The 22646-nt window shown below is 39.6% G+C and overlaps 1 protein-coding gene across 4 annotated transcripts in view; it reads left to right on the forward strand.

Annotated features, from left to right (window-relative positions):
• Positions 1 to 21080, forward strand: part of LOC108767333 (protein FAM46C) — a 129904-nt gene extending 108824 nt beyond the window's left edge. For 3 of the 4 annotated variants that reach the window (XM_018517136.1, XM_018517137.1, XM_018517138.1), the window contains exon 2: positions 17296 to 21080. In XM_018517136.1, the coding sequence (XP_018372638.1) occupies positions 17296 to 18699 (1404 nt within the window). In that variant the 3' untranslated portion in view covers positions 18700 to 21080. Of the gene's footprint in view, positions 1 to 14409; positions 14474 to 17295 lie in introns of those variants that run through there. The other variant, XM_018517139.1, reaches the window with a different exon arrangement.
• Positions 21081 to 22646: the final 1566 nt, after the last annotated feature.

Here is a 22646-nt window from a genome sequence, read left to right on the forward strand (position 1 = left end):
TCCATTACAACATACGATTACACGAACCACACATCGCGACACACCATAGCAAATAACAAAAGAACAAAGTAAGAATAAAACAAAAGGTAAATTGAAAACTGTAATATGTAATAATTTTATATATAAAGTAATTTTTGTTTTGAGATTTTTTATACGTGCGTAACAGTGTCTCTTTTTTTTCTTCAAAAACCGTAAGGTTAGAAAACTTCGGAAATGTTATTTAAGATGAGATAATATATTAAACAGACAGCTTTCCAGCATTATCAAAATGTCCAATCATGCTTTTTTGTTCTCTACGTCTGTCGCAGCTAACTGCCTTTTGTCCTTTGAATTATCGTTTCTTTTTGTTCCGCACGCGCATTTCATTTTCATTTTTTGACTCGTCTCGGCACTTGTCTATACTCGTCGAGCGGTGAAAACAATGACGAGCCGGGGATTCCCGGATGCGCGCGCGATCGCGAAATCGAATCTCCCCCTCGCTCCTCCACCTCTGCGCCGCGGCCGTTCCGTAACCGGCGTACATAACCGCCGGTGCACCCGATGTGGCACCGGCTGACGGTGCTCGGGTGCAACGACCCCCGCGGCACGAAACTGGGACATCCTCGGCTCTTCTACGACGTCGTCCCTACTCGCGTATACACGGTGACCCCGTTTTCCCGTTACGGCGACGACGATCCTACAACCGTGGCGTCCGAACGAAGGCCGAATATTCATTTCGATTTTCATTCTCCTTGCCCGCCTCTCACCGGCCGTACATAAGCGGAAGCCGCGAGGTGCCCCAGGAACTCGAACGATCCTGAATGTGTCTCTCCGTTTCCATCCGCGTACTAACAAGTGTCAAAGTTTTTACTAGCGTGAATGACAAACGTTTTTTTAGTAGTGTTTAAATAAATATATTTTTCTATACGTCATTCAAACGTATAGAATGCACGCACTTCAACGTATGTCAGAAATCATTAATCAGATTCTTTTACATAGATTCGATTTTTATTTATTGGAAATTTCGACATTGTTTAATTAGAAAGATTTCGAATATTATAGAGAGAGAGAGAGATTTAAAGTTTTTCGCAAATTAAAAATGACGAATAGTATTTTTATTTTTAGAATTAACTCAGGAAAAAGATTCAGCGAAATATTTCTCTTTTTTATGAATTTTTATATATCTAATGTGATTTATTCTTATTTGTATTCATATAATATCGCACAGAACAATTTTATTTAGTGTTAAAAAAGTATATTAAAATTTATATACGCTCGATATTGTAATACAATGAACAACGATTAAAAATTTAATAGTCGTATATAAGCATTTTCACTTCACAATGCATTTGTCGTTTATCGTTTGATCTTAATCTCATTTAAAATTAATTATTTCTCAAAATATAAAACCAATTTTCTGATTTAATTTTTCTTGCCGTTTCAAAGACATGAAAAATATTAAAGAAATATCACGAACTTTTAAGGCAGTTGCGTGTTATTTTCTACGAACATATATATTTTGTACGTAAATCTAAGCTTTTAAAACGTTCGTCCAATTTTCCTCGTGTGTATTTGATGTTAAACATCTGGAAGATGCAAGTAGGATAGAATATTCAATTACGTCTTTTCTGAAGGGTTTCAAATTGTCTAAATGCGTGACAAGTGGCCATTGAATCAAGAGAAAGTGGGCGAATTACCGCGAGATACTTGTGTAGGTCGACTCATACTTTCGACGCGACACGACGGGTCAAGCCAACACAGCTGTCGGCGCAACTGTCGAGATGTCCTTCCTTTTCTTGTCGGTTACCACCTGCGCATCCTTCACTTGATCCAGCCTACAAGCATTATGATGAAACCGGTATCCACCCTTTCTAGTATGTCCGCATTCTTATCTATTGTCCTGTTTTAATACATTGAGCTAGCCGGCTCAAATATATGGTAAATGACTTCAAAGAAAGAAGATAGATATTCTTTCGGCTTATCTAAAGATATATTAATCCGCCTGAAGTCGATTATTAGTGCCCATTGTCGTTTGACGTCACGCGACAATTTTCTACGAAAAACTCGTTGATGACATCATACGAAGGGCGTCCCGAGTGTACATTTTCTCTCAATTATAGGTTCTTTAACCAATTATAGGTTCATTAATCATGACAAAAATTGAATTACGTTGGACGGTACCTCTTTTGAAACTTTAATCAACTTTAATTATCTATTCACATTGTATTGAGAGTCATTGAAAAATATGAAAGATATAGAATCAGAAAAGAAATGCGATAGCCCCAGTTGATACGCACTCCGTATAGTGTAAAATTTCTGGATCGAATTTCACTTCCAATTAGTAAATCAACTACGCTAGTAGTTCGATACTGACTTGCAAAACGATGAAATGTTTCAACATCCCGAACTCGATATTTTGATTCTCACGGTCGCGCTTTCGCGTGTAAAAAAGAAAGGATATCACGTGTTTCGGAATTGTGCGAATTCACTATAGCAATGAATCCGGACCAAGGGAATCGAACAATCACAAATGAAACATTTATGACGATCATGAATGAGTGATCGTTTTTTTTATGTATCGGTCAGAAATAGAACAACATTTGCGTTCATTCGTATTCGTGGCGGCTGAGCCATTCGAGACTCGATAAATATTCATTAATTTTGAAAGATTATTTATATCACCTCTTTACATAGCAAGGATATAAAAATCAAACTTTAAAAAACTGCTTTTTTTCTGTTCTTTTATATACTATATTTAAACGTGGAATAACTTTTTTATTATCTATAATAGAGTATGGGGCAGGAATGAATTCTTCGAAGGATACGTCTTCCAAAAGTTAAAGCGAATCCATTTGTTCGCTTGGTCAGGATCCATCTTCAGACAACGTGCACATTCGTCTGGCAAATTCGGGAAGAATAGAGTTCCATAAGTAAGAGTTTGAATACCATTTACTTTTGATTGATGCTTTAATCCTCCGTGTTTTCCAGATTAACTCTGAGGGATACTTGAATTATTATCGATAAATATTTTTTAATATACTTAAATAATAATTATTTAAAATCATAAATTATTAAATAAAAATAAAGATAATAATTAAAGGTAATAAATAAAAAGGTGTATAAAAGGGGGGTGATATACAATATAAATATACAAGAACAATAATGATGATAAGTACAATGATTAACCGAGTCCTTTGGAATAGACTAGTGTAGGAACTACAGCAATCTCAAGTGCTGCCATAGGTTTATTAAATTTGCCTGATATAGCCTAAGATTGCGGTGGTTTCTACACCTAAAAAGGAGTAGGCATATCTTAAAAGGACTGGATTAATGAACATCATTGTAGAAGTAATATAGATATAGTTTAGGCATTTCTTTAAGCATGGCAATGCACGTTCTAGTATTATTAGAGTGGTCTAATCTATTAGTCCAAACTATTAGTTAAGGAACACTAAGGAAAAACGGATTCACGCTCAATTAATAGCTTTGTTGTACACGAAGATGCACTCACATTCGTCGGTGTTATCGGGATTGAGTAGCTCAAGATGACGATTGTCACCTTTCCGGTTTTCGACTGACTCTGATTCTTTGAACGAATCAGCAGACGGAAAGGATCTGTTTAGGGCGCACATTGATTTTCCGTCGATTTTCCAATTTTCCGGCTTAAAGCGCGTGTCAAAGTGGGATTTTTGAAAAGTCAATCTCCAGTGGACAGGATTGACAAAATTTTCTGGATAAGGCTAGTGGTAAAAATTTGTAGGCATTTTCCTGGAAAAAATGACAATAACTGGTCTATTATAAAATGATAAACTAAATAGAAAATTTTCTTATTGACATTATAATTCAGTATTCTAATATCACTATTCTAGTTAGCGTCAATGGAAAGAGAGTTTAAGCTTTGCCCAAAATAAAATCCATAATAAATTAGGTTATTAATCATTTTTATAGTTTTTGTCAGTTTATTCCATTAGATAAAATTCAAGAAGATAAAATCCAGAATTTACCGTCTTGAACTTTCCAATGGTGGTTTTCACCCACTGAATTTTTCCGGTCAACCCTGCCAGTGGAACACTAGTTGAAAGGTAGTAACCGTGTTCGGGACACGCGAATCGCGTGTCTAGTGATATGCACCTCGTCGCCTACATTCGTTAGATATGTGTAACTACGCTTTGCGTGTCGCCGTGAATCGCTTCAATCCACCGAATCCTGCCTCAACATTGTGTCTCATTAAAAAGAAGATATAAGAAGTAGACGGAAGAGCGACGTACCGAGAAAAGGAGGAGCTTATTTATCGTTCCTAACTTTGACTTCTTGACGTTTTCCTCGAGTGGCTATATTTCATTGCGAGGTACATTTACTCCTTATCCCACACAATATCGTAGCGACCGGCTTGACGTTACAAATGGGAAAGTTCCGTAAACTACGCCGTCGTTAGTGATACATGAATCACGCACGCTCGTAGTAATATACACTATAGCACATCATTTAGCTCGTGTGCGGTCGTAGATTCTATAGTCGCGGTCACTATATATCTTACAATCTTTGCAATCCTGCTTGTGTTTCTTTTCTTCCTTTCGCGGTTTGTATGCTATTAATTTTTGTTGCGTGTATAATCCAATTTCTTTTAAATATAATTTTACGTGATTTAGATCGTGCGCTTAGCACAGGACTGTTATTTGGAAAATTAGATGAAATGAATTAGTTTTCATATGTAATGTAGCTCATAATGTAATGAATGAAAGATGTCATATGGATGCAAGGATCAGTAATAATGGATAGTTTTTGAGCTATGGCGTATTAGAAGTGTAAAACTTATGCTTACAGAGCATCTTTGTTCATAAAAATATACACACAGATTTAGAATAACATAAGTTTCACTTTAGAATTTTTCCTAAGAAATACGTGACCGTAGAACAAATAACTAGAACAAAAAAAAATACTATTATAGATAAGACCGAATGACAGCATGTTAGAGACTGTATACCAGAAGATATTCCAGTAGAACAGAATCATAATTGAGTCACAATGATATCATAGGATGTCATCATGACGTCATTTTCCACTTAAAAATGACCTTATTAGAAATAAATAAGATTATGATGTCTTTGTGATGTTATTATGACTTCTGCATTTTATTTAAGTAAAGAACCTCACATTATTTACATAGAAAATTGGGTACAAGGAGTTAGTTTTCAGATATAATGCAGTTCATAATGTAATGAATAAAAGATATTAGAAATGCAAGACTTAACAACTAGACAGTTTTTAAGCTATGATGTATCAAAGGTGCTCTGTGAGCATAAGTATTTACACTTTTGATACATCACAACTCAAAAACTATTCATTATTGAGCTTATCTTTTGTTTACCACATTATATACAACAACTGGCTCATTTTATCGAAATCTAATTTGACGTATAATTAATGTGAGGTTTTTTATCTTCTAATATGCATTCTCTAACACTTTAGAATACAGTCTTATCTAGTATTTCTTTCTTTTTTATAGTTACGTGTTCTACAGTCACATATTTCTTAAGGAAAATCCTAAAGTAAAAACTGATCTCTTTATGTTATTCTAAATCTAATGTACGGGAGTTTCTCTCTCTCTCTCTCTCGAGATATCTCTTTCGTTCTCACCAAAATGAATCTAATAATATATGTCTTCTGAAGTATAATTAAATATAATTACATCTCTTTGCCACATACAATCAAATAAATAAAATAAAAATGAAAATTCTAACTTTGATGAAACATTCGTCATTCACTCGATACAGACAAAATTGTATCTATCTCCTCTACTTCAAAACTTATTTTGATCAATTTGTTTTTTTCCTGTTTTCTCCCGGTTGAAGCGTCGCACTTTTTTCGCTATTACATGGGTATGTACACGGACGCAGATCGATCGCGGAACACATTGCGAAGCATCGCGTTGCATACTCGTCATTAAATCGTCTCTCACTCGTCATGAACGCACGGATCTACCGCCTGCACCGCCTGCACGTATGTAAGAGAGGCTTCGTGTGCCCGGGCACGTGTCGGATGATGACTCGTGACGGCAATTTTTTCCAACGCCGCGCGGCATTCACGTCCCGGACGATGTAGGCCAGCGAATGACGTTTCACGCGAACGGATTGACAGCATAGCGCGCACATCCGCGACAGATACGCTTCTTAAATTCTTTAACATGTCGATGCACGATCAATTATTTATTAGTTCCTCGCCGCGTCTATAGATCCGCCGGTGACGATTCGATAGTGGTGTACTATAAACTTCTCGCCGATGAAGTCGTTGGCTCCTTGCCGTGGCTTTTGCGATCGTTGATCCATCTCGAAATATTTATATTCTCTCGACTGCAGCGACTGGGCTGAATGCCACTCTCCTGTGCGAAAATCACGTAAATCGGGACCAAAGGTAAAGGTCACAGTCGAAATATGATGAATCGAGGGAAAACAAGCGGTCCGTTAATAATATTTTCGAACAATAATTTTGGCAACGCGGGAGCGTTATGATTGATTGACGTGACTCCCAGATACGTGGGTTAAAGAAAATACGTATAATTTCTCTGAATACTTCTCGTATGCTATCTATAATCTCTAGTAACGCGATACTGTTTGGCAGAATTGGCTCGCACGCGGGTGGCCTTATGTGCAGATATTAGATAATATTAATGTATGAGCATTGATTGAACTTTGCAGTCGATAACCTCGGTCTATTATAAACGCATCTACCATATCGGTTTGTGCCCTTTCTATTATAATTGAACTCCAGTGACGCAACGACGCGCAGAAAGATTCGGACGAAGAGTTGCCATTGAGTCTTTTCCTCATTGAGCAGTGCAGTAATGTCTCAAGTTATTACACCAGGAAACCTTTGCAGCATAGTTGCATTGATGTATGCACGAGTGCCTGGCACGGACTGCCAGAATCTGAATCACGCGGAAACGATGCCGCTCTGACGTCTTTTCGAGGCAGAGATATATGTCGCGAGTCTCTCTCCTCTCGGACAACCGTATCTCCCTAACTGCCATCGCGCCCTTGTCAACAAGTATGTAACGCCATTGCGCGTATCGCGTCGCCCGCACATATTATGGCGATGTAAGACGAGTGCACGTACCCGGCACTGCCTACGCGTCGATACACATCGCCGAATAGACAGTCGAGTCACGACGAAACATAATGACAGAAAGAAAGTTTGTGCGTGTGTATGAATATGTCAGACGGAAGTATATAGATATTTGTCTGTCTATATAGCTTTTTTATTTTTTGCATACAAAATTAAATTATTTTTATATTATATATTATGTTTATACAGGGTGTCCCGTAAATTTTGGCTTTTGTGTAAATAGAGCGGACTAAACTGAGTTAAAAAGTCGATCTCCACCATTTTACAATTTTCATAATAGTTAACAAGATAATAATTACTAAAAATTGCTGAATATTACACTGAGAAAAAAAAATTTCCAGACTTTTTATCCGTTCAAAATGTAACAAACGGATATTTCCGATAGATTTTGATCGTATTTATAGGACTGTCCGAAGGAATTTTAGGACTATCAGATAAAATTTTCTTAATCCTAAAATTTCATCGGACAATCCTATAAATACGATCGAAATCTATCGGAAATACAAATATCCGTTTGTTACATTTTGAACAGATAAAATCTGGAAATTTTTCTCAGTGTAGTCTTGAATAATTTTTTACTAAAAAATACTATCAACTTTACAGAAAAACTGCAAGAGACAAAAATCATTAATTTTCTTCTCATAGAATTTCAAGGATTTTTTCAAAATTTTTTATCAACTTTTTAGTACCTACTGCATTTTCTTGTTTGTATCAACATGAGAAAATACGATATTAAAAAATTCTGAAAAAAATCTGAAAAAATTCTCCGAACTTTATGAGAAGAAAATAAACAATTTTTATCTCTCGCTGTTTTTCTGTAAAGTTGATAATATTCAAGTAAAAAATTATTGAAAATCAATATTCAGCGATTTTTAGTAATTAATATCTTGTTAACTATTACGAAAATTGCAAAAAGGACTTTTCGACTCAGTTTAGTCCGCTCTATGCTACGTAAAAGCGATTGGCCAAAACTGAAAAAAATAATATAAAACAACACAAATATATAATATAAATAAATTAATATATATCACACACATACATACATACTTAAAGAATTTTTAAAAGATGTGTATGTGTTTTTTATTTGCCTAATTTATCTTCAAAAAATGACACACATCAACATTGCTATGATAAAAGATCAAAAAAGATGTTGCAAGTTTCATGAAATCGAACTTTAGAATGACAAGCATATAACGAACACAATTTGTATAATCCCATTCTATTCAAAGTGAGCTGTATATTTTAATAGAATTTTAATCCGAGTATAGCTGCGGTATTCAACGCGAGTGCCGGCTATTACGATAGAACGTGCGAGAGAATATTGCAGGGAGGAGAGAGGATTGGTTATTCTGTGGCGACAACACGACGAGTCAGACACGCCACGTAATACACGTAATTGCGGTCGCGATCATAATACGTACACGTACGAACGATTCGGTGAAAATAATGCATTTCAATCCACGGGCGTCTCCAATTTTATGGTTTTATGAATTTATCGCGTGCAACGGAGTCACGATTATTAGTAAAATATCTCTCTAACGTGTCCAACGGTGTGAATTAAAAGCTGTACAGTTTTTATTTCAGCAGAAACGTGAATCAGCATTGTACGTCTGTCGTGAACATTTGCAAGTTGTACATAGAATATTCCGAAAGTCACACACGAGCATTGAACTTCAGATTACTTTGTTGCTACATAGCCACAATAATTATACTAGTTATATTGCGGATAATTTTTACATCTGCGAGAATGTATATATCTAGAATGTACAATGATAATAATGTATAATTATATATTTTGCATTTTCTTTATCACTTTTTTATTCAAATTTACTCTGATTGATGAAATCAACACTTAATTGACAAAAATGAAATTTAAAAAATCAAAATTACTGAAAATTATGTAAAAGCATATTGTTTAATAAAAAACTTTAAAATTGATCAAAGTATCAAGTATGTAAAGTAGTATAGCGAGTTTGTTACGTCCTGTAATCAGATGCATGTTTTTTATAGATAAATGTTTTATAACATCTGTTTCTCCGATTATATATGTCTGCTATTTTATTTTGACAGGTATAGCCTGTTAGGATTTTTAATGTCAGCATTCGTAACTACTTGATTAATGATTAGGTCTTCAACTCGCCTTATCCATCTCATTAAACGGGACTTTATGATTTTATTGTCTTGATATTTACGAGTTACGGTTTTATTGTTTAAGCAGCGTTATCGATGGCCCCATTGCTATGCCGGGATCGTTACATTACGCTGAATGAAAATGTATTATCAATTAAACCTGCTCCTACCTAGACTTGTTTAGCCCGCTGCGAGACTGCAATTACAAGAGTGGAATGCGTAGCTGGATGCATGCAACGTTTCAGGGAAACTGAATTAAAGTTCAGGAGAACTAAATTAAAGCAGTTGCCTTTGGAAAAGGGGTTACTCGATCGATGTATTAAATATTTACATTCGTTTACGTTGCATAATTAGAACTCGTATTCCTGTAGAAAGCAATCGATAAATATTCAAATTAATAAAGATCGTATTAATTGTTGATAAAATGCATAATATATATCAGGCGACTGCATTAAATATACAATGAAAATATTTATTTTAATATCGGAGATCACTTCAGGTGGAATGTTTATAAAAGAAAAGCTTCCAATCTATTGTATTTTTATCTCTACGTTCTTTTGATATAAATAGTTGCCTATTTTCGTCGCTTATATTCTTTTTTTATTTCATTCGATTATATATCGGAGATTACATACTTCGAAGCTACGACTTCATATTTAAAATTTTCCACTTATGCACTTAATAGAAATTCTCTCTTGAGAGTTCCACGCTCTTTATCATTTTTTAAAACTCATTTTTTTACTCTTCGCATAAATCATTCAACGAACGTTTATGCATTTAACATAAAAAAATATACGAAAAAAATGTAATAAAAATTGCAATAAAGTTTTTATCCTGGGATATAATATTTGGAAAATATATTTTTGATGAAAAAAATATTTTTATTTACAAATTTTATATATATTTTTTGTATTTTAAAGTGATGTTTGTAATTATTTGAATATTTTAATGTGTTATATAAAGCAAATTTCATTAGTATTTCATTAATGAAAACAAAATTTTACACAATTTGTATACGGTTGAATTTTTTTACAAATTGTTTCGTGAAAATTTTACGTTTATGTGTAACATACTGAAAATTGCAATATTAATATAATAATTTTTTAATCGTTAACATTGTAAAATGTTGTGAACTAAATTACTGTATATACATTGTAAGTTTGTACAATGTTTATACAGTGTAAAATACTTGCATAACTTCCTCTAATGAGCGTTAATTTTTCCTAACACGATAAATAAAAAACACACATAATAAATTATCAATTTTTGTAATAATAAATACAATAATATATTGCCATATCTCAAATTTGTATCATAAATATTGTAAAAGAATAAAAGAATATTACAAAAGGAAATATATCTTTTGTAATTTGTGATAAAATAATTTTTGCAATATTTTCCCCATGTCGATTAAGATAAGATTTCGAATTCCCACACGTTTAATGCTGATGTAAAAGACAGATTTCTGAGGCGCGCGATGGGATCTGTAATCCCGCATTACAGCTTGTAAAGATGCAATCGTACAGGAGATATCTCGCCGCGCTAATTCGTTGACCCCGCGCAACTCGGCATTTCAACGGCGAGTTACAAACGTATGTGTACGTCGTCGCGCAGGCACGCGTTTCCGGATGCGCGGTACACGGAGCACGTCTCTTTCCGCGTTTTCACGTCGCGCGTTGCGATTACTTGGCTTCGCGAGCAGCGAGGCGCGAGGCCGCGAGGCCGCGAGGAGGTCCGGGGAGTCCCCCAGCCGAGAGTTCATTTTGCCAGCGCGGCACGTCGCGCGTCGCGCGTCGCGTCGTCCGGCGAGGTATGCCGACGTTAGCAGCGGGACGCAATTTGCGAGCGACTATTTTGATTCCGTGCCGCCATCGCGCGTCGATGCTGTCTGATTGGCCGCAGTAATCTTCGCATCCGTCACTTTCCAATCTCTTCATGTAGGTAATTTGTCAACGGCTGACCTTTGTAGCGTGATTAAACGTGAATTTGAAGTTTCGCAGTTTGTTCCGCTTCGCGCTGCAAAGTGTCGTTTCACCGCATTGCCGTTTTTCTACCTCTCGTATCGTACAATTCAACGAGGATTTGTACGGTATTATAACGTAATAATACCGTCGCGATCCTGAAATTTGCGAGCCATCAAGCGGAATATTTTCACGTACGATTGAGTAATTTCATAGCTGTTGCAGTTGGTACGTTCTTAATCGTTGTTGGTGAGGTATTCAGACTTATAAATTCGCTAAATGCTATTTATATATACGTTATTATATTTAGCGCAAGTTGTTTCACAATTACAAAAAATTATGCATTTATCTTCCTCTAAAGAAAATTTGTAGAATATTATCAAGCTTTATTTAATTCTAAATCATCAACAATAAAAATGGAGATATAATGTTGGAATGTCAGAAATACGTGAGTTATTACATTTTAAAGAATTACACGAGCGATATAGGGTTAATTCGAATTTAATCCTTCAGTCAAGAATGTATTTTCGCTTTATTTGTGAATAATATTAAATAAACTGTTTCATGTAGAGAGAGGAGAATACATTCTGCGAAAAGTTATAACTTACTACTATTATACTTTCGAAAGGTGCGCAATATACATCAATTGATAAACGTTGAGAATTTCGCATAACAAGAAACTTGGCTAGTTTACTGGAGATAAAAGTATTTGATACGATGTAATTTCCTTTGTTTGTTAAAAAAAGAACGTTTCAACATTATCGCAAACAATCGGGTTTTTTTTTGTCTTTTACGCCGGAGAGTAAATAAGACGCGCGAAGTCTACGTCGACGCGCCACAGTCTCGACGAAGCGACAATTTCGCACCGGCGGTTATTCTATAACAGCGAGGAAAAAGAAAAGGGAAGAAAAGGGAAGGAAAAAGGGAAAGAGTTTCGTCGTGGCGCGACGTTTATAATGTCACCGAGTCTGCGCAGAACGGAACGGCGTGGAACCTTCGTTTCGAACGCCGGTATCTGGAATCCGACGATAAATAATAGCAGGGAATTTCCCTTGCTCGCGATAAAATCGTCCGGGGTGGATTAGGGGTGCGGGGGAGACCGGGGCAGGGCATACTCTTGTTACGCGACGCGAAATAACGCGAGTGCGTAATGTAAACGCGACACCCCGACCGATTTTGACGTGGGTTGACGACTGCGGGTGTCGGACAAAATCGATAGTACTTGGCGAGTCGCCGCCTCGTTGGTCCAGGCCATCTCCCCGACGCCGAAGCGTGTAGGCGTTCAGAAATACATGTATACGTATAAAATATATATATATCTATCTCCGTGACGCCGTAACCTCCCGTTCGTACACCGGGTGTACACCGGGTGTTCCCGACTTTCTGACGCTTGGCGACCAAGAGAGCTCCGCCAACTTCTTTCCGAGTCGCAGAGCAATTCAATCCGCTGATGTACTTTCATTTGCTGCTGAAATGAACAATTGCGTTCCTACTTCGTTTCCACTGGTATCTAATACGAAACTTAACTGTTTCGTGGAAAGTCATTTCGTGAATCTAATGATATATCGAGAGAAATGTCAGAAAGAAACGATTCTTTCTCATTTTCGGATAATTTTCCAGCGCAAAACACGTTGTTAGAGAGTTCGCAAGTCACTGTGAGAAAAATATTTCTCTGATATTCTGCAGAAAAATGGTTTACTTTTTAATTTAGACAAATAGCACGTTCCGGAAAAGATGTTCCAGGCGCGTTGGAGTCGAAATAAGTTGATATCAACATATTGCTTCACATTCCGTCATACATATTTCATATGAAAAGCCGAGCGGCGATTTAATTCTGCAGAAGTTTCTCGGTATTTCAATTTATCGCGTAGGTATAGGACGTAAGTCTTTTTTACAATCCCAGGGGGATTCAACGAAGATTTACGCGTTTTTGCAAGACGAAATCGATTTAAATTTAACCGCAAAATAAATATTCGTTAGTCGAATAAAAGAAAAAGATTCTGTTATGTTTCACCACCTTAAGGTTCAGTTCGTCGTACTGATTCTGATCCTAGTATTCCACACAATTCCCCAGCCATAAATTTCTAACTACCGGCACGCTCGATACCTCTGGGACACCCCATATTCAAGAGAAAGAGTGAGGGAGAGGGGAAGAGAGAGCCAAATCGAACCTACCCTCACGAACTACGCTCTTCATTCAGAGCCGCCCCCACAGTCTTTCGTGTGACGTCATAGAAAGCATTGGAGCATTCACTACCTTGCGCGCGCGCGCAATAGGCGGAGCAGAGAGGAATAAGAAAGACTGAGACGCGAAGTGATCGAGGATGCGCACATACGATCTACGTCTATGGTCCAGGATTACGTCTACTAATGGTAGCGGGCGACGATGGTGGTGGTGGTAGCGGTGGTGGCATCAGTAGTAGCGATAGTAGAGGGCTTCGTACTGGCTTGCCCTCCTACATCCCCCAAGTATTGCTGCTGCTGCTGCTGCTGCTGTTGCTGCTGCTGTTGCTGATGCTGCTGCTGCTGCTGCTGATGGTGCGGTTGCGGTTGCTGTTGCTGCCGTTGCTGCCGCTGCTGTGCCACCACCAGTCTAGCCGCTCCTCCGCCTTTCACTCGCGCAAGCCTCAGTTCGCTGGTATCCCTCATCAGCTGCGGGTCTCTTCGAACGACGCAACCAGTCCAACGTTATACTACCTGTTTAGTCCGACGTATACTCTTTTTTTTTTAGGTAGATATACCCCGCGTCTCTTTGTTGCATCTTACCTGGTGATTCTCGACGCGCTCCTGCGTTTACTCGTCCTTCCGCGGCCTTCTGGGAAAGGCCGTTTGTTTGCGTCGCACCTGTGGATCCGTGGGTACCATCGTTTCTTCATCATTATTGCGTATTACGCAGCCCGCTGAAGAGCGTCGATCTGAGGAAGGCGCACCGCTCATTGAACTCGCTTCGTAGTATAATAAATAGTTTTGGATGTCTATTTCCCGGATGTGAAGTGCTGGAAAAGTGATTTGTCACAGTTATGTGAGAGACTTCTTTTACAAAGTTATCTATTTTTACGTTATCGTGTACCAACATTAAGGGAATACTATGCGGTGGCGATAGCACGTCCGGTGTACGTTCCAAATCGCTAAGGTGGTGCTTTCTCTTTATTATTCATGTTATTATGTTAAAGTTTGGAAAGAAGCTGCGTGCCGGTTGAAGATTCGCTTGCTCGTTTTCTTTTCGCGGGTCATACGGGAATAATCAAATAATAATAGCGTTCGAGAATACGACGACTTATGTGAGTAACCCTTTTGCTTATAACTCATATCTGACAAACGTGTGAATTTGTCTCATTGAAATTATCTCCAGACGAATTAGGACTTCTAAACTGTCAGCGTAATGAGCTCGTTTAAAAGTATGATATGTAAAACAACGGCATTTTAAATTAATGAGCAAGAAGCTTGATCTATTATCAATATTCGTCTCTATACACAGAAAGAACAATTTGGCTAAAGAGTATCTAGAAATTTAGCTACAGATTTGAAAATAATTTCGTTAAATCACCAAAATAATTATGTAGGACGCTCAGCTGATTGCTAGAATGTCAAAACTTTTTACAGTAATGTTCATTGTACTTGAGCGTCCTACAAAATAATTTTTATGTCCAACAAAATTATTTTCAGATCTGCCTAAATTTTTAGATACTTTAACAAAATTATTCTTTCCGTGCAGATTGTGATACAAAATTTTCATAAACATGATGTAAATATTTTAATTTAAGACTAATGACATGGCATTATGAAAAATGCTGGCTGCTCCTCAGAACATTTTTTTTGTATCGATGAATAGACACGACGAAAATATTACGATGACAGATATGTTTCGAAAACGCCCGTTTTTCCTCCTGTCAATTAATAAGTAATAGCGATTTACTTTATGCGCGTCAAAGGCATATCCATAATCTTGATTGTGCGTAGTATCTGACAGAGATGATAGATCGCTTGTTATTTCGAAATGTTGTCAGTCGTGAGGAATAAAGGAGACTGTAGTTTGAGAATATATATTGACATTTTTTTATATATCCGCAAAATGACGCTCGTTTATTGGCAGTTGCCGATTAATTCTTCGCAAATGATACGGAAATAGCACGTCGGAAGTACATTTAATCATCGTTACTTTAGCCAATCAATTCCCGCCTGTGACATTCAATCAGGACTAATTTTAACAGTTTAATTGTTTAATACGAGACCAAAGTTTAGTTCGGACTTTTCAGTTCATCCCGAGATATGACCTTCGTTAAATCGACGCCAGCTTTCTCAATATAATATAGGACGTTCTAGAACTCTCGCAGCGCTTCCTTTCGTCTCCGTTGACTCCTTTCATTCGCTGATCATCGATCAGCTGCGATTCGAGATAGATATTTCTAATAAAGTTGAGGGTCATCTTTTTTTTCACAATCTATTAACCTTCCGGAGCTGACGTCAAAGTGTGTAACACAGTTATTGACATCAGCTCTGTAAAATCCATTTTATTTATATTAATTAAAAGACATTAGTTAATTTCAAGAAACTAGAATTAGAGTAGCAAATATTATTTTGTTTTAGTAATACTAAATATTGTATTTTAGTAAGAATAATTTGCAGATGTGTAACATAAAGAAAATTGAATTGTTTGACATTCTTTTTGACAAAGAAACTTATAATTGAGTGGGTCCGATCCACCGTCAGCTGCGGAAGGTTAACATTCGATACTTATCGAATTCGAATGATTATTTAGTGTATCTAAACTTTACGCTACGTTTTCAAACGCTGTTTGAGATTACAGACTGAATTTCCGATCACATATCTTTCGTGACGTCTTACTACGAATCTGGTTCGTGACATAATTGCTTTCAAAGAGATACACCTATTATCGCAGAAACACATGCGAAACACAAACAAGCAAGTCTGATAATAACCAATAGGCTGATTTCTGGCGACAGGTTGGCGCCGCGTAAAGCTTTGCACGGCAACCTGAACTTAAATGCCGGACACGAACTAGAAAAATTCATTACGAATGACGTCATTCCTTGTTACTGGCTTTTTCATCGGCATTTTTGTCGAGAGAAAAAATCGGCTTTGATCTCACGCCGAAAGATTAATTCCTAAACTATATCTCGGTAGATTGCCGATTAGATACGTATATTCACGCTACGTATATTCGCGCTTTTGATATAAGGAAGCGCGTGCTCCAGTATTACGTAATTGAAATTTCAACAGTCAAAAGGATATCGCATTATTCTGGAATATCGCATCGACTTGTTGCGCTTTTCTGAACGGCACCCGCGTACGAAAGCCAATAGCCGAGGGCTTTATATACGCGTTGGTTGACTTGCTCGCGTACGTCGCACACCCGGACGTAACCTCGTGGCATTTTCTCGCCGTGTACCCATACACTTTATGCACCATGACATAGATACTCGCCGAAGGGCGCGCTCGATGATGCACTCGTCGGAAATTCGCGCGATGCACGCGGGAGAGATGTTAGAAACCTTTTTTTTTTTTCTTTTTTCACCTTTACCGACCTTTAGTCTTGTGGGTCAGAGTGTGACATTGTACAACGTCACGCGAGTTTTGAAAGCATTAGCATACAAAGACCTTTATTATTGCGGTTCTACATTTATCAGAAAGATACAATTTTCCGTATTAATGTAGTAACATATTTGCATATCTTATCTGCATATGCATACGCACATTTTTTTTATAGGAGATCTATATAGTTTAGAAAGAAAATCGCGCGCGTTTAATTTATTAATTGTCATTATATATTATGCGAATAATATGATAATAAATCGTTTAAAAATAATTTTATGAAAATAACAATCTGCTTAAAAAATCTTAGAAAAATTGTTAAAAAGTTTTATTTAGAAATCGTATAAGAACTTTTGTGTTTGTTGTCTCTTTACAAATATTTCGTAAAATCCTTTACAACGAAAAATAGAAAGTTTCGATTTTATTTTCTCTTATCGAAAGATCTATAATTAATCAAATAAAATCATAACATTTACAATATTCGTTTACGTAATTCTATATCGCTTGCAAGAGAGTCACGTAAAAATCTCGTCTTTTGTATTTGTTGCAGTGTGGCTCTCTGGAGATCGGCGAGGAACGCCAGCGTCGGGTCGCTATGATGGAGTCGCTCTGTCAGGTGAACGGCAGTAAGACCAACGGCATCGGCAATGGAGATCTTAACAACGAGACCAACAATAACAATACGAACAATAACAACAATACCCACAATAACAATAACCACAACAACAATAACAATAATAACAACAATAATAACAGCAATGCTACCGATTGTCCGGATCCTCAGCAGAGGTTGGCGGTGCTGAGTTTCGAGCAGGTCCGCCGCCTGAACGACGTGATGAACGAAGTCGTCAGCATTCACGGCCGAGGGAACTTCCCCACGTTGGAGGTCCGATTGAGGGATCTCGTGACGGTGGTGCGCAGCAAGCTAGAAACCGATCCGAGCAACGGGGGTGCCGGCATGAGGGTACGCGATATCCGGCTGAACGGAGGAGCCGCTTCCCACGTGCTGGCCACCGAGTCCCAGCCGTACAACGACCTGGACCTTATCTTCGCGGTCGAGCTGTCCAGCGGCCGTAATTACGACAAGGTCAAGGCCGCAGTGCTCGGCTCCCTGTTTGACCTGCTGCCGGAAGGCGTGAGCCGCAAACGCATCACCACCTGCAGTCTGAAGGAGGCTTACGTAAGCAAGATGGTGAAAGTGAACAACGACGGCGATCGGTGGTCCCTGATCTCCCTCGGCAATTCCCGGGGCCATCGAAATGTCGAGCTCAAGTTCGTCGACTCGATGAGACGGCAATTTGAATTCTCCGTTGACTCCTTTCAAATCGTTCTCGATTCCTTGCTGCTGTTCTACGAGTGCAGCAAGCTACCAATCGCCGAGAACTTCTACCCGACCGTGGTTGGCGAGTCCGTCTACGGTGATTTTCAAGAAGCGCTCTATCATCTGCACAAGAAGCTCATCTCGACGAGGCATCCTGAAGAGATACGCGGCGGCGGCCTACTCAAATATTGCAACCTATTGGTGAAGATGTACAAAGCGTCTCAGCCGGATTACATCAAGACGCTCGAACGATATATGTGTTCGAGATTCTTCATTGATTTTCCGGACATAGGACAACAGCGCTCCAAACTTGAAAACTACTTGTGGAATCACTTTGTCGGGCCCGAGGAGGAGGCCCTCAAGTATCAGTACCTGATGCTGCTGCATAGCGTTGTCGAGGAGTCTACCGTGTGCCTGATGGGCCACGAACGACGGCAAACCCTCGCATTGATTCAGAATCTTGCCTACCAGGTGCTCTGCCAGGAGCAGCAGCAGCGGTTGACGAGTCATCAGCAGGCGCCGCAAGGTCCGCCTGCTACCTACGTCTACGCCAACGGTTATTACTACGCGCCCGTGATACCCACGACGGCATGCTACACGTGCACCTGCAACTGGATGGCGTGCTCCTCGTGATGCGACGATATCGGCGATAACGTCGTATCCGTAGACGTCGCCACCGCTACCACCGACACCACCACCATCACTACTACCACCACCACCACCACCACCACCACCACGATCACTGATTGTTGCTGCTTTAACCGACTTACAATCAGTCACGTCGATTCTTACAATCGTTGGTATCAAAGATATCAATTGAGAGAGTGTGATTTCTGTTACCTCTGCTTTTACGGCCTCTACTGTCCTTTCGAAGATCCTGGAGACTTTTGTTGCGCTTGTGGTCCTTGCGAAGTGTCCAAAAATGTGGAGGCAGATATTGATCGTTCCGTGTCCGACGTCAAAGAATCTAAGCTCCTTAGTTGACGTTCGTCGGGGTGATGCGAGCTTGGGTGCATACGAAAGAAGTCATCTCTTCGGCATCGAGGATGATCATCTGAAAATGCAGTAACAATAGAGAATCGTGGATCGAAAGACGGCGTATTCGGACGCCGAACGTATAATATCGTCGATGATGTGAGAAACGATAGGCAAGTATGAGACACCAAGCATTCTTAGCGTGTGTTTTCGGCCTTCCGTCGCGAGTGCTGCTCTTTCTAAGCATTCGTAAACGTATTTCGGTGGCGGTCGTTGCAGCAAAGTTAGGACCGAACGCTGGTACCGGCTACAGTTGCGGTGTAAAACAACCAAAAGAGACTATATAAAGACTCCAGAAACGATGTGTTGTGCCTAAAAATAAAAATATAAAAAGAGATCGGGGAAGACTAGAAAAAGATACGACGGAAAAAAGAAACGTTTCTCCGATGAGTTATAAAAAAAAAAGACAAACATAACCGTAGTAAAAGGGCAAGATGGTCTTAGATTAGTGGAACGAGCGCCGCTTTTATTGACTAAATACGAATATTTCGGAGAATAGATATCGACATCGTCCCGGAACGAGCGTTTGTCGATGAAACGGACGTCGACGTTGCGTACAGCGAATTCTGGACGAGGCCATGTTAAGGAGGAAGCGGAAAACGAAGAGAGAAGAACCGAAGATGGACGCGAGGCGGAATATTCCACGATGGACCTTGCGGACAAACAGGGAGGAGAGGAGAGAGTGTTCGAATGACCAGACGGCTCGAGCGAGGCACGATCCCTCTGTTTTCATCTTTCCTTTGTCTCCTCCCGCCTGATTTTTCTCTCGCAAAGCTGATCGCGTGCCGGACAGCATGGGCAGGGAGAGACAAGAGATACGTAAGAGATGGAAAAGGGCTGTTTTCGGTGAGGGAGGAAACACGTTGCGAACTACGGAAAAATATATAAATATATATAAATATAAATATATTTAAATATATACAGATATATATGTATAAATTTATGTATAAATAATTAATGTGTGGCTGTGAACACATTTCATTTAGATACTGTGTATAACGTGATAAGATTTAATTCGGGAAGATGATGTTAGCGGGGCGGCACGGCCGGGAGAACGAGAAGGGAAATGAGTACGAATCGAAAGGGAAACGCTTCCGAGCCGCGTTTCTTTCATTTCTGCGAGAACTCGAGCGAGCATACGATACAAACACACACACACACATACACACACACGTACACATGTACTCGCAGGGATGTACATTTACATATCCATGTACACCGGACGTGTCTGATCGACCGTGGCTTTTCTTAGGCGATAAATACCACATGAGCGCTGAGACACGGCGCTAAAAAGGAAATTATGGCTGCAATCGCTTTTTAATGGGGGATGATTAGATCTGTCTCCCCGTGAGAGCCGGATGGATATGAACCCCGCGTAACGCGAAGAAAAATCTTGCAGTATAATAATTCGAGTTACGGCGAGATGTATCGAGGATGAGCGCGGAGGAGAGTTATTCAGAAAATATTTTTCGAAATGTTTGCAAAGCAGTCCGAGAATAGAGGGTAATTTCGAGAGCATGTCAAAGTACCGTGATACGTTTCAGTATATCCAATGCCACATCGTTTCGACAAATCGCGCCGTAGCTCGCCCGAAATTCCGTCTCACATTCTCGTACGCGCCGAGCGAAGATATTGGTCCATTCCATCTGAAAACTACTACATCTATCACGTTCATTTTTTTTGTATTTTTATCACTTTATTTACTCGCATATTATCGTTGAGAGAAACTGCGGTTGTCGGCGACATCCCGCGCGCAGTAAAAATAATCACGGGTCCCGAACATTCGTTTAGAAGGTGGCACACGTTTCTGTAGCCTGAAACTCGCGGCGGCGCGCAAACGTTCGAGAAAAAGAAGTAAAAGGGCGATGATTGGAGATAGGACGGGCACGGGCAGAGACCGAGCGAAAGAAAAAGAGGATGAGATAGAAGTGAGGACGAAGACGAGGGAGCATAAAACTACCTATTCCTCTGTGTATGTTGATTTGAACGGAACGCGACTCGTGTCGAACAAAGGGAGGTAATGTCACGAATCACGGCTGATCGGCACGACGTAACAAACCCGGTCTCTCTCTCTTTCTCTCATAGCGGCGACTGTGGGCCCGCATTTTCTTTACTAGCATCGTAAACATTTAGTACCGCGCGCGTGCATCCGCGCGTGTATACGCGCGTTATACATACGCGGAGGCAGCGACGACGTGGCGCTCCGGGGTCTTACATGCGTGTAAGGGGATGCACGTATATATATATGCATCAGATATACATGCGCATACTTTTCTATCTTCTCCTCTTTTCCTCATCTCTTTCTTCGTGCCTCGTGCACGTTCGCGCGCGTGTGTGTGTTGTGTTGTGTGTATGTGCGTGTCTCCGTTTACGTGCGTATCCGTATCGACTGGTGACCCCGTTAGTTAGCTCGCTCGCTAACAGGCCTCGTTTGCCTCGCTCGCTCGCTCGCTCACTCTTACTTTCAGTTCAGCGAGCGAAAGTAAAGGCCTAATAAAAAGTCCGCAAACTGGTTTTTCAGGTATATCGCGTGTTAATGCTAAGGAGATCCAGCCGCCGGCGCGGCCGGAGTGCCTCTATTGCCGGCCTATCGCCTATCGCTCTACTACCACCACTGTCCCTTCTCCCTCTTCCCAGGCACCTCTCGCGTATATCTCGCGTATATCTCGCGTATATCTCGAGCGTCACGCTCAATCGCGCGACCGCGACTTATTTCGCACCGCCTCGCATGTATTTCGCCCCGAATGTATTTCCGCAAATGCGAGCTTCCGGAAGCAGCATCCTTCCAGCATAAACGGAGCTTAATTATCCGTCGATTGGACGTTTGCAAAATCGCCGTTTGGATCTATTCGACACGCCGCGTGGCGGATTCTCACTCGGTTCAATTCTAAAATCTTGACGAAATCCTACATGTAGGATATTGTGCAATGTAAAATAAGAAACATTAACGGATATATATATATATATAGTATAGAAATGTTGTGTGTTATATATAGTCAGATATTGTACATGTTCGAGGTATAATAATTTGGAAAGATGAGAGACATAGATCTAACCGTATTCTAATTTACGTGAACATGATTATCGAAACCTATCGCGACCTATTCTTTAATCTTTTTATCGCATCTTAATTTCGATGAACAGAGAATATTCGTTATATTAACTTAACGGTTCGGCGTTCTTCACGCTGAAAAATATCTTCATGCCGACTCAGCTTCGCGTCGTGCAAAAATTCCATCTACAATCGAGCTTTAATAATACTCTTAAGTGGAGGTCGAACGTCGTACTCTCCGTGTCTCCCCCTTCACGTCGTCGCATCCAAGCCACACTCGCGGCGCTCATCGATCGACAAATTAATCTACCAGAGATGAGCCAGAAATGAATCGACCGCGTCGCGTCGGCGGAATTAAGCCTTCCGTTATCTATAAAAGACAGCGATCTCATTCCGCTTTCCTCCTCGTCGCTTTCCACCATTTTTACTTAAATGGCGACGCGAACGAACTCCGAACAAGGAATTCAACGAATACAGGCTTTCCCTTCTTTTT

Source organism: Trachymyrmex cornetzi, unplaced genomic scaffold (genome assembly GCF_001594075.2).
Source record: "Trachymyrmex cornetzi isolate Tcor2-1 unplaced genomic scaffold, Tcor1.1 scaffold67, whole genome shotgun sequence".
NCBI lineage: Eukaryota > Metazoa > Arthropoda > Insecta > Hymenoptera > Formicidae > Trachymyrmex > Trachymyrmex cornetzi.